This window comes from Akebia trifoliata, chromosome 3 (assembly GCF_017979445.1).
Source record: "Akebia trifoliata isolate Shusen 1 chromosome 3, ASM1797944v1, whole genome shotgun sequence".
NCBI classification, from domain to species: Eukaryota; Viridiplantae; Streptophyta; class Magnoliopsida; order Ranunculales; family Lardizabalaceae; genus Akebia; species Akebia trifoliata.
The window spans coordinates 32,553,467-32,568,313 of NC_141377.1; the positions used below are offsets into that span (position 1 = coordinate 32,553,467).

Below are 14,847 nucleotides of genomic sequence, written 5' to 3' on the forward strand. Positions count from 1 at the left end.
CTCTATCTCCATTCTCAACGATAATGAAGCCCCCCCGAAACTAATTGATTTTTCTCTCTAAAACCCTAACCCTCTCTCTCTTGAACCCTAACGGTGAAGTGAAACATTATAACAAGGGATTTATATTCGTTACTCGGCAACGACAAGGCCTTCTATGATTTGTATTGGTTAATCACGCATTTTTCAATAGTGGGTAGCTATTGTTTTCCTCATACCCCGTCAACTTGACTAAACTGTCTTCCCCACTCCTCCTCTTATTTATTTATTTATTATTATTATTTATAAAACCCTACTAATTTAACCCTTTTTTTCTCTTTTACGCTTTAAAGCTCAATTTTTTATTTTAATAATATCACTCTAAATTTATTATTTATCCTCTTTTACTTCCTCAACCCCTCAACGAGGGTGGCTACTACAGGCACTACAGTTCTGTACTTCCTCAGCCCCTCAAAGAGGGTGGCTACTATAGGCATTTTGTAAAGTATACCCCCACTTCCTTAATTGTATTTCCTTTCCTTCCCCCTCTTTTTTCAATAATATCCCTCCCATTTTACTCCTTTTACTTGTTTTTGTTTTCACTCCATTTTCTATAATACAACTCTTCGCACTGACCCCTACAACATTATCTTTTATCCACTTTTACATCCCTTAACCTTAAAGAAATGGCTTTGGCACAGGCCTTTACCTCTTGACCTCAACTTTTCTTTTCACAATACCCAATGCCCGTGGTGTAGGCAAACTCTAGTGTGCTAAATGTCTAAAAGGCTGAGGTGTCATTTGAATAAGATAAACATACATTTATTATTTTTCCCCATTTTGTCCCCTTTTTTCTGAAATTTTTCTTTACCGTTTTAAATTTGTATTCCAACTTGGTGACAATGGGAATTAGCACCCGCAACTCTACCCTGAAAATGAAGTATAATAAACACTTCAACCATGGGTCTCCAGATTTAAATCCAAATCTTCGATTTCATTCCAATACAGATAACAGAAGCTTTGTTGAAACCCCATTGAGTGTTCTTGAATTTAACAGTGTACCCAAGTACCACTACTCAATCTGACAAGATTTCAAGGGGGTTAGCCAAAGGCACGTGTCCTAAACCCCAAACCGCCAAACAGTGCAAGGCAACCCGACTCAATCCAGCAAAACCGTTGGACCACAAAAGCATGGTTCCGCTCTAAATATAATCCACATGTTCTGAACAAGCAAAGAAAAAGAGAGAATTCTTCCTCCAGAAGAATGAAGACGATGTGCACAAGAGCTAAGTTGGTTTCCGCATGTTTCGCCCAGCACGGATTACTTCATCCACTAGTAGCAATTGGGAAGCAATTACAGGCCTGCAAGCAGAAAAGTAGCTAGTATCGCTAAGTAAATAAATTACCCACAGAAAGGGGAAAAAATGAATGGATCCAAGTGATTAGGGTTTTACCCACCCTGAGTTTATGATTTGGCGCTTGACAGCATAATTGTCAAATATACCCTCCATTTGAGGGTCAATTGGTTCTCCAGTATTCAGGTTCACACCCACTACATTTCCCTTGTCGTGCTCCCCCTTAAAATCAAATAAAACATAAAAAATGGGTGTAAGACGGGTGTGCTGTGTCTATTCTCCATCCATCCCAAGAGGGAGAGAAAATGTGTTTATCATTGAGCACGGGAACGAAATATTACCGTAAGGGCAATGATAACATCTTGAGTGTCAAGGCCAGAGTTCTCTGCTAGTGTCTTGGGCACCACAAGAAGAGCATCAGCAAAAGCTTCGACACCAAGTTGAGCACGCTGTTCAAATTTAAAATAAATGCATCGGCAAAGTTCAGAAAGCATTAAAGATATATTTTTTTCTTTCTTCTACACTAGGAATTATGGGAGAAACAGCAACATTATATTACCCCTTGAACAGTTTTCTTTACTTCGTTGACTAGGTACTGTCTGGCTGCGACTTCAAAAGCTCCTGCACCCTGAGCAATAAACAAAGAGACATTTTCCTTACTAACTTAGTAAGATTTCAAGCGTTACTAAGGGTCATTTAGCTCAAATGGATTACCACATCAGCAATCCAACACCACAGCCCTCTAAGTTTATTTGAAAAACTTTGATGTGATCTTTTTTTTTTTGGTTCTTTTAAACAATTTCTTTTGAACTTAATCTAAGGTTTTGAAAATGGACGGCTACCGAACTTCCACATAACCCCCAAACTTAAAATTGAAGTCCAATGGTGAAAAATAATCCTTTTTGTAAATTTTTTCCAAAGTACATAGAATTTTGTCTTCTACAACCCTGAAGCATCGGATCATGTTTTTGGATGCCACAATGTGAACCCAAGGACCCATAGTGAGGGTGAAATCCTAACTAACTTAGTAGGGCTAGTCGGACTCTATGGTGCAATCCCTGATTAGCTATGAGGCAATATGTAGGTAGCAATAGACTTGGATGGCCAGAGAATGTGACTGTGTGCTAATCCTACACCAAGAGAGTCAAAATAAACATCCTTTGAGTTTCAAGAAGGCTTAAGCGGTTATCAAATAAGTATGTATGATGCATTGTCAAAGACTGACAAGGGTATGGAGGAATGGAATCGAACCCCAAAAACAGGATTTGTGAATCCAGGCATTATATTTTATATTATATTTGAACAACGTAATTATTTTTATAAAATAAATAAGGATAATAATAGATTATTTGATGGGATATCTTATGATATGTAGAATTAACCATATGCAACAAAATACACATTTAAAGTTATATTTGCAACAAAAATCAACCTTATTGAACTCGTAGAAAAATCTTAGTGGTTCGTGGAGGGTCAGAATCAAACACCGTACCAAACCCTTTACTCCATCCAGGGTGGCCAAATATATAAAGTGTGTTCAAAGACAGTGATGTGAGTTTGTTTGCCTAACAATCTGATGCAGTTCTGTGCATCTTCTTCACTTCCATGTCACATAGAACACATAATCTAGCCATCTTGGCAAAGTTCAAACTAGAGCCAAGAAAGTAAAAATAATATAGAGAAAGCAACAACTTCTATCTTTCCACATCATTGTTTAGAGCAACCAGTGCTTAGGCAGTTGATTTGACCTCCAATGACTCCCTCAAAATGCTGATGGAATGTTTTTTTTCTTTTTTTACTTGTTTCCCTGTGACTGGTGGAGAAAGCCAGGAATTGGCAGGACCTATCAGACAGCATGCATCACAAAATTCCTTTTTTTCCTTGTAGAAATTATAGCACAACTGTTAACATATCATCAGCTAACAAACAGAAATGCTAACTTTCTATGAACCAGAAAACCGATTTTATAAACATTTTCCGAAGTTACATTAGGATTTTCTTTTCTTCATTTTTTGACAAAGTTGCATTAAGATAATTTGAGATATAGACAAACTGCAAATGCAATAGTTAAAATAGCACAACATCAATTGAAAATTTTAACGATAAAAGATAAAAAAAAAAACACTCACCAATATAACAGCTTCATCTTCGATTGTATTTTTCACTGCTCTGAGACCATCACGAACAGCATCCTTAATTTGAGCGATTGTATGGTCATTAGGTCCTGCGAAAAATAAGATATAGTGCTGAGAAAGAGATTGTTCTTGAATTTATTCATATAGGAAATTACCCCACCAGAAAAAAAAGTATTAAAAAATAAACATATGGGAAAACATTGTAAAGATATTTTTGGCAAGGAAATTAATACTTTACTTCCCAGCCAACATTGGGTTGAAGAAACAAAAGAAGCTCAGGTACCTTTTATTAAGATTGTACAGGAGTGAGGGTTCTTCACTTTCTCCACAAAAGTATACTTTTCTTCCCCAAGGACATGCTCATATACTAGTCCAGCCCAACCAAGAGAATCTGAAGTCAAATCATCAACAGAATTAACAGCTTCCCCTCCACAAGCCAAAATTAATCGCTCCATATTTCTCCGCTTTGCTCTTCGTAAGGCGATTATCTACAAAAAACCAGAGTTAGACGCTCCATATAAAGGAAAAAAACAATATTAATGGTCATAGTTGCAATGATAAATAAGTTATTATAGTCTGATAAACAACTTCTTGTGTCTTCATTATGGAAATTGAGAATCTATTTTGAACGGTGAGAATTAAATATCATTTGAACTGAGTATTCCACACGCACATGATCTTGACTGTGTAAACAAAAAATTCAACAACTTGGATTTATCCTTATGATTAGTATCATCAAGATGTCTGTTATTGGACACAGCCACATATACACGTGTGTAGGAAAAGGATAGATAGACCGAGGTCCTTACTTGGGCCATGTGGACAGCCACTTTGGTTCAATAACACCTCGGCCCTCTAGAGTTCATAGTCTAGATTAGGTTTTAAAATATAACTCCAAAAAAAGGCCTCATCTAAGACTTAAAAATGTACAGCAACTGAACTGCCAAATTTAATATTTGAATCCAACTGTGAAAGTCTTTCTTTAAAGTTCATAAAATTTTATGCTCTACACGCATACGGAACCCAATCATGTTTTTGGGCTCATATTGAACAGAAGAATTTTACTGCTGCCGTTTCTGCTGAGATTCCACAAAGGTGTGAATCCTTTGTTCCGATTACTTAGACTGCATCAAAGACATCAAGGATGTGAAATAGTCTTATATCTATTCCTCTATCTCCCTATTCTCAATCAAATGTTACAACCTAGTATTGCAGCCCCCTCCCCTTTTGAACCCTAGTACTATATATCAAGCTTTGAGCTCTCTATAAACCCTTGTTCATCCAAACTTATAGCAACCCCATCCACCCAACTTCTTACCCTAAAAATTCCAGCCTCATTCATTCCTAAACTGAACCTGGAATCTTGCATAACTAGAGCCCCATGATTACTTATGTAACCAGTCCCCTAAAACTCTAAATAACACACTAGCAAGACTTTAACACTAAAACAAGCAGCAATGTTCTATAGTCACTCCCAAACCTCCTGTCCATTTTTAGCCCATTTGCATCCTAGTGTTCTACAGTTCCTTACTCAACTCAGAATTTGACCATCTGTCTTGAGGCTTTCCACTAAAGAAAGAACGAACTGTTTGTAGAACTTTCCTGATTTTAGCAAACTCTGATCTATGGCAGATTATTTTCCTGCAATTGGGTACTGATGGAAACCTAAGGATTTAAAGGATTAATTTTTTCCCTAAAAACTAGAAAAAGTTACCATTTCAGCAATCAGAACAATAGAGAAACCATTTCTAATCATATTGAGAAGTCATTTTTTTCAATGGTGCCTATCATTAAAGCGCTTGCAACAAAGGGGATAGCCAAGGAAACTGATAAAAGAATTGCCACAATCATGAATCATACCCGATTGATGAATTTAGACTCTAAGAATCTAAGTTACTTCACATGTCTCATGTTCCTTCCGTGACAGCTTTATTTTTTTTTCAGATTGAGGACAAAAACAGCCATCCAAAGAAAACAGATCACCTTGGCAGCTAATTGGTGAAAAAAATGAACAAAGAAAAAATGCAATTTCTATAAACTAACACCACATTCTTGGAAACAAAAGCCAACCTTAGGTGTTTAATGTGACTTTAAGTATAAGATATGCTCCTAACCAGGTACAGGACCTAATAAAAGATCCCATCAAACCCGAATTTATGAATGAACAAGAAAAAGAAGATCATCTAGAATGCATCAAGTGTAAACATAACTAACCCCTGCTCTAGCAAGAAGATCCAGTGATGGAGGATCAATTCCCTTTTGATTGATAACAACAAAATTGCTATCGTTACCCGAGCAAACCTGCACATAGAATAGAAACAGTTTCAAGTACAGTTTGAGATAGCCACCATATAAGTAAATTTTCCTCATTTCAAAAGTCACAAAGAATTTGTACTCTAGGAAATAAGTTGGATGCATACACAAGTTGTGTATAAGCAACAATAATAGTGAGATGGTCCCTTGAATCATCAGAACTAAGAAGACAAAGAGGTGAGGTTCTCATCCCAATTTGCAAGCATCACAAATGTAGGACTGCATTTAAATCCTTTTACCTTATTTTTTAATTCAATGATCTTTTTCACTCTCTCATCAACTTGACGCCTTTCAGCAGCAACCATTGCCTCTCTCTGCTCCGCGTTTGAGTAGAAAAACCCTGCATTTACTTCACTGAAAGGTAAAATATAAGTTGCAGTTTAGTCTATAGAAAAAATTAACCAATATCCAAAAGAAAGCCTGGCTAAATGTACAAAATAAATTAGAAGGGAAAAAGTTAAGGAAATAGTTAACAAAGAAAAAAAAAATTGCATAAACTTTTATATTCGAGATCCGAAAGAAGATATTTGGTAGGATGAAGTGTTAAAAATTGAAAAGAAAATAAGCATTCATCATGGCTACATGTTCACCAATTACAAAGATTAATGATAACAAAGATTTTTTTTTTATGAAAAAAAAACTTAAATGAAACAACTTAAATAAATATTAGGCTCTAGACATTCTACATTTTCATCTACTATGATTATCAGTTTAGTTCAGGTCTTTGTTTTTTGTTAAGCGTAAAATTTTTATCAGAAAAGCAAAGAAGGTAAAAACTTAATTGGAGTCTTAAATAGCATCATAATATAAAATAGGCTCCTCAATGTCAGTATGTAGCAAAAGGCTGCAACACTTAAATGCATAGAGATGTAAAATGCCCCCAAGAGAGTTTAGGTGTTCATTCTCAGTGCACGATTAATAGAGACCCACATTCCATTAGAAATAAACATTAGTTTTATCAGTATTAAAAGAGAACCATTCAAGGATAGATGTCAGAGTTCATCTGCAGTAAGATTTGGTAACCCATATTATAATAGTATATTTGAAAATATTCTTATACATTTTTTTCTCCGTTTTACATCTGATTTTCTTTATAATCTGACATTTTTTTTCACTTCATAACCTTGTTATGCACAAAAGTAATTCCATATGAATTAAGTCATATTTTCCCTTATCGTTCTCTTCTGATTTCTCTTCTTATCCTCTCTACATGGTCAGATCATTATTAACTTAGAGCTTCTCTTGCCATTCACTACCCAATCTGGCATCCTCCAATCATCATCTCGAGCAGATTTTCTTGATATCTAGTTCATGGATTTTCAAAATGCCTGCATCAGACCAATTAAAAAAAATGTGTGCATCACCATGCACAAAACAACATCAACAGTTCAATTAAATTACGGATTGCCAAGCTTTTTGAACAATAGGAACATTCGATTCTGGAGGTTATCATTTCTATCTTGGGCTATATACTTTTTTGGGTAAAGTCTTTCAGGTGTTCAAAGGTGTCGTATTTGAGGGCCTTCTGTTCAGATGGGAATCCATCTGTTGTTGATTTCTTATTCTTTTTTTCATTTTGCTTATCCTTTATTGTCTTTGCTTATTTGTTTTGTAGGCAGGTCTCTCAACCTCCTCCTTATATTTCCCATTTCATAAAATTTTATTTACAAAAAAAGTTTGATATTTCTTTATCTGGGGTCGTGATTCTCAAAGTTTAATATTTCTTTATACCGTAAGTTGAACCTAAAGAAAGTGTTTCTTAAAATGCCAATATAAAAGAAATGGAATAAAAAATATGTATATTTTGAAAACAAGATGACAAATACCTTTTCTCATACTCTAAAGATACATTACAAGTCAAGATGTAACAATTTTCTGCCCGCCGCTTCATATCAGGATGTCTAGAACCGTGATCAAGGACAAGACCCTCAACCTAGAAAAATAGCACAGAAACAGAATCGAAAACTGGGAATAATTAGGATAAATATCACATTGTAAACTTCAACACCCAAACGTAAGACTCAAGAAAATAATTTTATAAGAACAAATGGACTGGCTGCATCATAACCATGCACATTTGACTAAACATTAAAAAGGAGTAAATAATATTGAATTAAAACAAGGAGACATTAATGCCTACGAGTTAATAATTATCAGGAAGGCCCTTATTTTCCATAATTTGGCTGTTTTTTTTTTCTTTTTCTTTTTATAACTTGTAGGGGAACCACCTCTTCCCTATTTTCTGGTTATTTATTTTTTTTGAAAAGTTTAAAAAAAATTTTTGAAAAGAATTTTCTGGTTATTTATTAAAACCTAATCATTTATTAAAAAAGATATCTAACATCAGTCTAAGGCAATCTACACATTCTAGAAAAATTACAATAACTTATTGCCACCCAGTGCTTAAACAAGCATCTAAATTTCTCAAATAAAACAAGGAATTGGTGTCATGGGCGATAACTCAAAAACAATCACAATGAAATAAAATGGCATGGCAAGAGAAATAAACATGTATGATACAATTCAACTTGCATTATATTATCAAGATTTTGCTCAGAAACATTAATAGAAAAGGCATCTGTTTTGTTATTTCTGGACGATATTCTTCATGTATGATACAATTCAACTTGCATTATATTTAGAGGAATCTTCTTAGAGGATATGTTGTTTAAACGGGATCTCTTATGTTCATCCTAAGTTCCTTATAGTTCTTTGTTTCTCTTTCTTGCTATTTTATTGTATTGCAGATAGGCCTCTTTAACGTCCTTTTTTCTGTCTCTTAATAAAATTTATATGTATCCCTAAAAAAAAAAAAAATATTGGCTTAGCTTAATAAATATATCCATGACGACTTTGTGGGCCTGAAATTAAAATTCACGGATAAAAAAGAGGTAGCTTGACATACCAAACGGGTGTCTACATCAAACTTATGGCGCATATGCATAATCTCCACCATAAATAGATCAATGGGTTCTTCAGGCTTGCGAATGCAGAGCACCTATTCATATCCAAATAACATTTTATTTACAATGTAATAAATTGTAGCAAATAATTCCACAACACATTTACATAACAATAGATTGGTAAGTTGGTCATGACTGATAATACCACAGAAATGAGCTCAATATCTACCTCACGCATATATGAACTTGAAGCAAAAAAGAAAAAGGAAATATGTAAACATGTTTATTCAAACCAGGCACACAGAAAAAGGAAATTTGATTACGTCATAGAATATTAACTTTATGTGGGACATACTAACAAAAAAAAAACTTTATGTAGGGCATCGACACGAGGAAGACCATAATTTTCAGGCAGTGTTGACTCAGTCAAACTTGGTCAACTCGGGTCTGACCAACTTGGTTCGGGTTGACCCAGTTGGGTCAATACTCAACTCAATTTTGATTTTAGTCATATGTCTTTAGGATATTCCAGTTTTAAGTTATTTCGAAATTGGTTAATTTCCATTTCAACTTTAGGAAGTTTTTTATTTATTTAGTTTCTAATTTATTTTCTAGTTTCTATTATTATTCTAATTTCGTTTTTATTTTTTCGGTTATTATTAGAAGTACTTAGAAGTGTCCAAAATGAGTTATAATAGGTTTAGAAAGTTAGTATTATGTTATAGATAGGTTAGAAAAGTTACATTTTACTATTTTAAAATGTTTCTAAGTTGTTATTATAGAGTTATCTATATAAGGAACTCTAAATAGGAAATTCAAAAAATCAATTGAAACATATCACTTCAATTATATTTTCTCTCTTAATTATTTTTTAGCTTAATGCTTTATTTTCTTTCAAGCTAATGCTTGTTTACCTATTGAATCTATTGATTCACACACTTCCGCTATGTCATAACTTCTCTGCCATAGTTAGCAATTCAGTTTACAGTGAAAAACAGCACAGGAAAAGTTCAAGTACAATTAATGCTTCTTCAGCCAAATTACGTCAAAAAATTTGGGCAAAAATTTAAAAAATATGTACTTGTTATCAAATTGAAATTTTGACTTTAGCATTTAAAAAGTGCATTAAAAAAATCACTTAATAATTCAAAATTCAATCCATTTATTCATGAAGTATTCAATCAGGTCTGAAATTCATGCATTAATCTGAATCATTAATTTTTTTTTTCAAATGAGTTTAAACCTCTTACAATCTGGAGAGAACTATGCCTACTATGAGAAGAATTTACTTGTTAACATGGCATACAATAGATGTTTCTGTAGAGTTCCATATCCTTGAATATAATTTGAAAGACTATTAATAAACAAAATACTTACTGTCTATACAACAAAACAGGAAAACTAAAAGTAAATCATTAATATTATCATGTAAAACACAAAAGGGTCATGAGTCCAAACTGCATGCAAGTTCAATATTTGTAATAATGAACCAAGCAGGGCCTCAGTAAGTTCAAACCTTGCTAAAAATGTTTAAAAAAAAATAAAACGAATTGAAAATTGTCTAGCTATAGTCAAAAATCTCTAATCACATCCTAAACCCAAATATCACTGGCCTAGAATACAATGGTCTTAAATGCCTATTCAAAAATCTAACTCATCCTATGGAAAAAGGATAACAAACTTTTATTTCATGAATAGCTGTCGTTCTAAGCAAGGTTATAGATAACATTATTGAGTTGTGCAATAGACAACTATCTATTGAAAAGACAGTAATGGAACAACAGTACTCACCGCATTAACAACTATCTCGGTCAATTGATCTGCCAATGCTTCATACAGCTATACAAGAGAAGAAACATTGTTAAGATTATCACAAAATTCCAGATACAATAAAAGAAATATGCGCAATCAAACAAAACAAGAGTTGAAGCAAACAAAATCATATACCAGCCAAAGTTATATAGGATAATAAACAGAAGAATAATACTCCGTCGAAAGAAAAGATACCTTTGTCCTAACTGTTGTTCTTGCTACCATTTTCAGGATCTCTTTGTCAGGTTCATCACCCATCACCACTGGTGTCTTAAATTTCTCTAGAAATTGGAGGGTTGCTCTCTTTGCAATATCAAAACCATCAACTAATACACGTGGATGCATCCCTGGAACATGTGGATTTCATGTACAATAGTTACCAAAAGCAAGCAAAGAATAATAAAAACCCAAATATCAAGCAAAATCAAACTGACATATTGTAAAATCAGAAAAAACCAATAAAAGGAAATGCAATCATTGTTTGGGCAGCGCTAAAATCTTATTTTGTAGAAACTTTTACATAAAAATAGAAGGGTTTACACACTGAAGCAGTGGCATGACCAACGGAGTCCAAGAGGAAAAGTTCATGAATAAAGAGAATGTGAGTGTGATATGGACAAAGGTGCTACCCTTTTGGCTAGCTTTTGCTTCTATAGTATATACCCATTGGTATATCTATCCATATCTCAAGTCTTGGTATCTGCCCCAAAATGTCCATCCTCGCACACAACATCACGATATTGCTCTCATGAAAGTAAGACACTACGACTCACTACTGAATGGGTACCTCCGAGGAGATCTACACAAAATAACGAACATCCTCAAATGACCAATAATAATATGATACTTCTTTTCTTTCGAGCTGTACCAATATCATTCTCATCATCCAAAATAAATTGAGCCAAATTGAATGGTTGAGATAACATACATAGTTTAATATTTAACCTCGCAGATATCTTAGGTAAGAGGCATCGAAGGTCCCAATCCTCAACATGAAGATCATGTGTCTCGTACCTACCTTTTTTTTATAGGTCTAATTGTGAAGGTGGGTTTTTGGAGTTCTACTTTTCAACTATAATTCCCAATAAAACATTACTTGTTTCATTAACGATCATGCATATGAGCACAATTAGCTATATGCACCAAACATAAATGCAATATTATCATGCTTTGATACAATGGACAGATACTCAAGGAATTATTTAAACAAGCTCTTTAAAAGAGGGAGACAGTCAGAAAATGCAAACTTACACAAAGTTAACCACTCAAACATATTCAAATAAATGAATAAAAAATCCATTATGACAGCATCCTTAAAAGTGCTACAAACCTTCATCAATGTAACGATCTGATTGTTTCATAAGTTCACCAATGAAAATCACCGTAGAAGTTGTACCATCTCCACTTATATCATCTTGGGCAACGGCAGTCCTTGCAATCATAATTGCTGTTGGGTTTTGAATTTGCTGGAAACCATAAAAGGAATATCACATAAAAGAACGACATAACATGTATCTTTGATCTTGAAGAAGAAGAAAAAAGGAAGAAAAAAAAAACAGTACAAACTGTGTAACCAGAACTCAGAATTGCTTTAGTGTATGATGTTTTGAGTAGTACTTTTGGACCACAAAATTCTTCCACAGAAAAGCCTTTCAAAGTAGGCTTTGGGTGATGCAAAAGAAAAATATATCCAATCCAAACAGGCCCTAATAAACTTTGAAGTCTTCATAAATTATAATGACACTGAAGTAGAACAATTGGGCCGGGAATAATTCGTCAAGGGTAAACTTCGGATTTTTTTTTGAAAAGTCAGGAAATGATAGGAATTCTTTTAATAATTATACGAAAATATAAAAAATAAGTTTTTCAGATATTAAATAATAAACATAATATTAAACGAAATTATTAAATGATAAATCAAACATATGTGATTTATTGATTATTAAAATTGCAATTTAATCAATTTTTTCCACAAAAAAAAAAATGCAGGTTTTTGTCACTATGACTGCATTTAAGAGCTCGGTTTGGCAAATACTGATGGTCAGAGGGTGGGGAAAGAGCTGCTATTGGCACCTCAATTTTTACATATTACACCCCAATAAAAAAACTAAATGAATGGTTGAGAATAAGTAAAAATTGGGGTGTCATTAGAAGCTCTCTCATTTTTTTTTTGGTTAGATTTCTTTTTTAGGTTTCTGATTTTTTATGAGTTTAATCCTACTTGTAAACAACTACTAAAATTGTTTGAATGAGTGTTATAATGTTGAGATTATAATTTGAGCCAAGTAAAAGTTGGAGTGAAATTGTTTGAACAAGTGTTATAATCTCAGTTGGGGTGAAATTGTTTGAACGAGTGTTATAATGATGAGATTATAATTTGAGCCAAGTAAAAGTTGGGGTGCCAATAGCAGCTCTAAAAATAAAACCTTTTTTTTTTCCTCCCTTAAATGGTTCAGGTAGCTTCGATTGCTAGACACACAGTCGTCTTCATATCATAGAAAAACACAAATCAACTTATAGTAGTAAATATGAAATCTGAACAAACTTAGGGCTTGTTCAGATCTCCATTCTTGTGCAAAATTTTGCACAGAAAGTTAAAAAAAAAAAATTCTTTTACCGCAAATAATACAAGGAAGTAAATGAACATTGACAAAGGAAACACAAAGGCGCTAATATCATTTGATAATATTTGCTGACGAATAACAAAACCCAGTCGAAACAAATTCATTCGAGTATAAAACGAGGAGATGGAGATAAAAAAAGTTAGGGTTTTTGAAAAGCAAACCATTTCCTTCAAGAGAGTGTTGCCGTCTTTAGTGAGCTTGATGTCTCCAGATCCACCAACAAGCCTACAGAATCGGTGAGTGAATGATAGAGTAATATATTTTAGATTTAAAGAAGAAAAAAAAAATCGAAATCAAAGAACATGAGATGGGATGAAGGAGGATGTTTATACATCTTAATGGTGCCTTTGGGACCGAGATTGGTCTTGAGAACATCTTGCAAGCCCTTGGCGGCATTGATGTTCATATGCAGAGCTGCAGATTTGTTCAGGACTTCTGCATTTGGATTCAGAACTCTTATACTCATCTTTCTCGATTTGATTCCGTTCGATCGAGAGAGTGAGAGAGAGCGAGAGAAATGGTCGAAGTAAAAACCCGTAAACCCTAATAGAGATACTTCTGAGAGATTCTCAAGTAAGCAAGCGTTTGTTAAAAGAGTTTCAAAACTCGGTTTGTTGTCTCGTCTCAGTTCATGAGATGGACCGAATTGCCTCGGACGATTCAACTCGCCTTGCATTAGACAAACAATTTAACTCGGCTCACAATTGTTTATTCAACTGGAGTCCCTCTTTGGGATTATTATTAGGGGGGTAGAAGCGAGGAAAAAAAAGTTTGAAGGTATTATTAAAAATATTGAAGTTAAATTAAGAGGAAAGACGATAAAGTGAGCCTAAAAAAAAGTTGTACTTATTTTATCAACCCCGCATATGTATTAATAAAGGTGCAACTTGATTCAATTTGAGGTCAAATTAGAATTGAACCAATATAAGTCAATTCCATTGAATAAGAATTAGAACCTAGAATTGAACCAATATAAGTCAATTCCATTGAATAAGAATTAGAACCGGATCAAATTCCATTAGAATCAAGGTTTGAGTCTAGGGGTTGTCAATATTCTATAAATTGTAAGTAATATTTTATAATGTAAAAAATAAATAAATATAAAATTTCATACAATAAATTATTAATTTATCCATAAAAATTTATTAGTTTATTCATAAAAGATGACTAATATGTGTCTTAACTCCTAAAATAATTCATAAAAATTATTATATACATATATATTTATTTATTGCATAGGAGATCGATTCTTGATTTTGATCAGTTCTCGATTTGAATTGGACCAAGTTGCACCCTTGCGCATTAGTCCATGTGGCATAGAGTATTTAACCAATTTTCTCTCACACGTTGATATTTTATTCTTCCCAAACTAACCTCAATCATTAATACGAATTTAATGCAATAAATTACATTATGAAATTTTGGACTCTAAACATGTTAAACCATTAACTATTATAAAAAATATGGTTTCTTGCATTCTATAAAAGAGAGCTACTATTAGCATCCTAACTTTACTTATTACACTCCAATTAAAAAAAGATAACAATAGGTAAATGGTTAAGAATATTTAAAAGTTGGACTGCCAATATGAAATTTCACTTTCTCTATTTTTTTTTTTACTAACCTTTTTTTTTTTACTCCTCAAATCCTACCTTAAAATCTCCATGTGGCCACATAAAGTGACTACTTACTGCTGTCACGTGACAAGGTGGGATGGTGTATGCAACGC

At 33.5% G+C, this 14,847-nt stretch overlaps 1 protein-coding gene across 1 annotated transcript; it reads right to left on the reverse strand.

Moving 5' to 3' along the window:
- Window positions 1-949: 949 nt before the first annotated feature.
- On the reverse strand, window positions 950-13,690 carry LOC147406428 (T-complex protein 1 subunit zeta 1). The gene is made up of 15 exons (XM_086434466.1): window positions 13,451-13,690; window positions 13,280-13,343; window positions 11,825-11,960; window positions 10,690-10,841; window positions 10,474-10,521; window positions 8,685-8,777; window positions 7,606-7,712; window positions 6,019-6,133; window positions 5,681-5,767; window positions 3,750-3,954; window positions 3,461-3,555; window positions 1,891-1,959; window positions 1,673-1,780; window positions 1,435-1,553; window positions 950-1,338 (listed from the first exon to the last, which is right to left on the reverse strand). The coding sequence occupies exons 1-15, from the start codon at window positions 13,582-13,584 to the stop codon at window positions 1,263-1,265; spliced, it is 1,608 nt and encodes a 535-aa protein (XP_086290592.1). The 5' UTR covers window positions 13,585-13,690; the 3' UTR covers window positions 950-1,262.
- Window positions 13,691-14,847: the final 1,157 nt, after the last annotated feature.

Excerpts from the sequence above, each read along its gene's own strand:
- LOC147406428 (XM_086434466.1), bottom strand. The coding sequence starts at position 13,584 with ATGAGTATAAGAGTTCTGAATCCAAATGCAGAAGTCCTGAACAAATCT. Across the intron at positions 13,344-13,450 it reads CCCAAAGGCACCATTAAGAT|GCTTGTTGGTGGATCTGGAG; the intron begins GTATAAACATCC and ends CCGATTCTGTAG. Across the intron at positions 6,134-7,605 it reads TCTTTAGAGTATGAGAAAAG|TGAAGTAAATGCAGGGTTTT; the intron begins GTATTTGTCATC and ends TTTACCTTTCAG.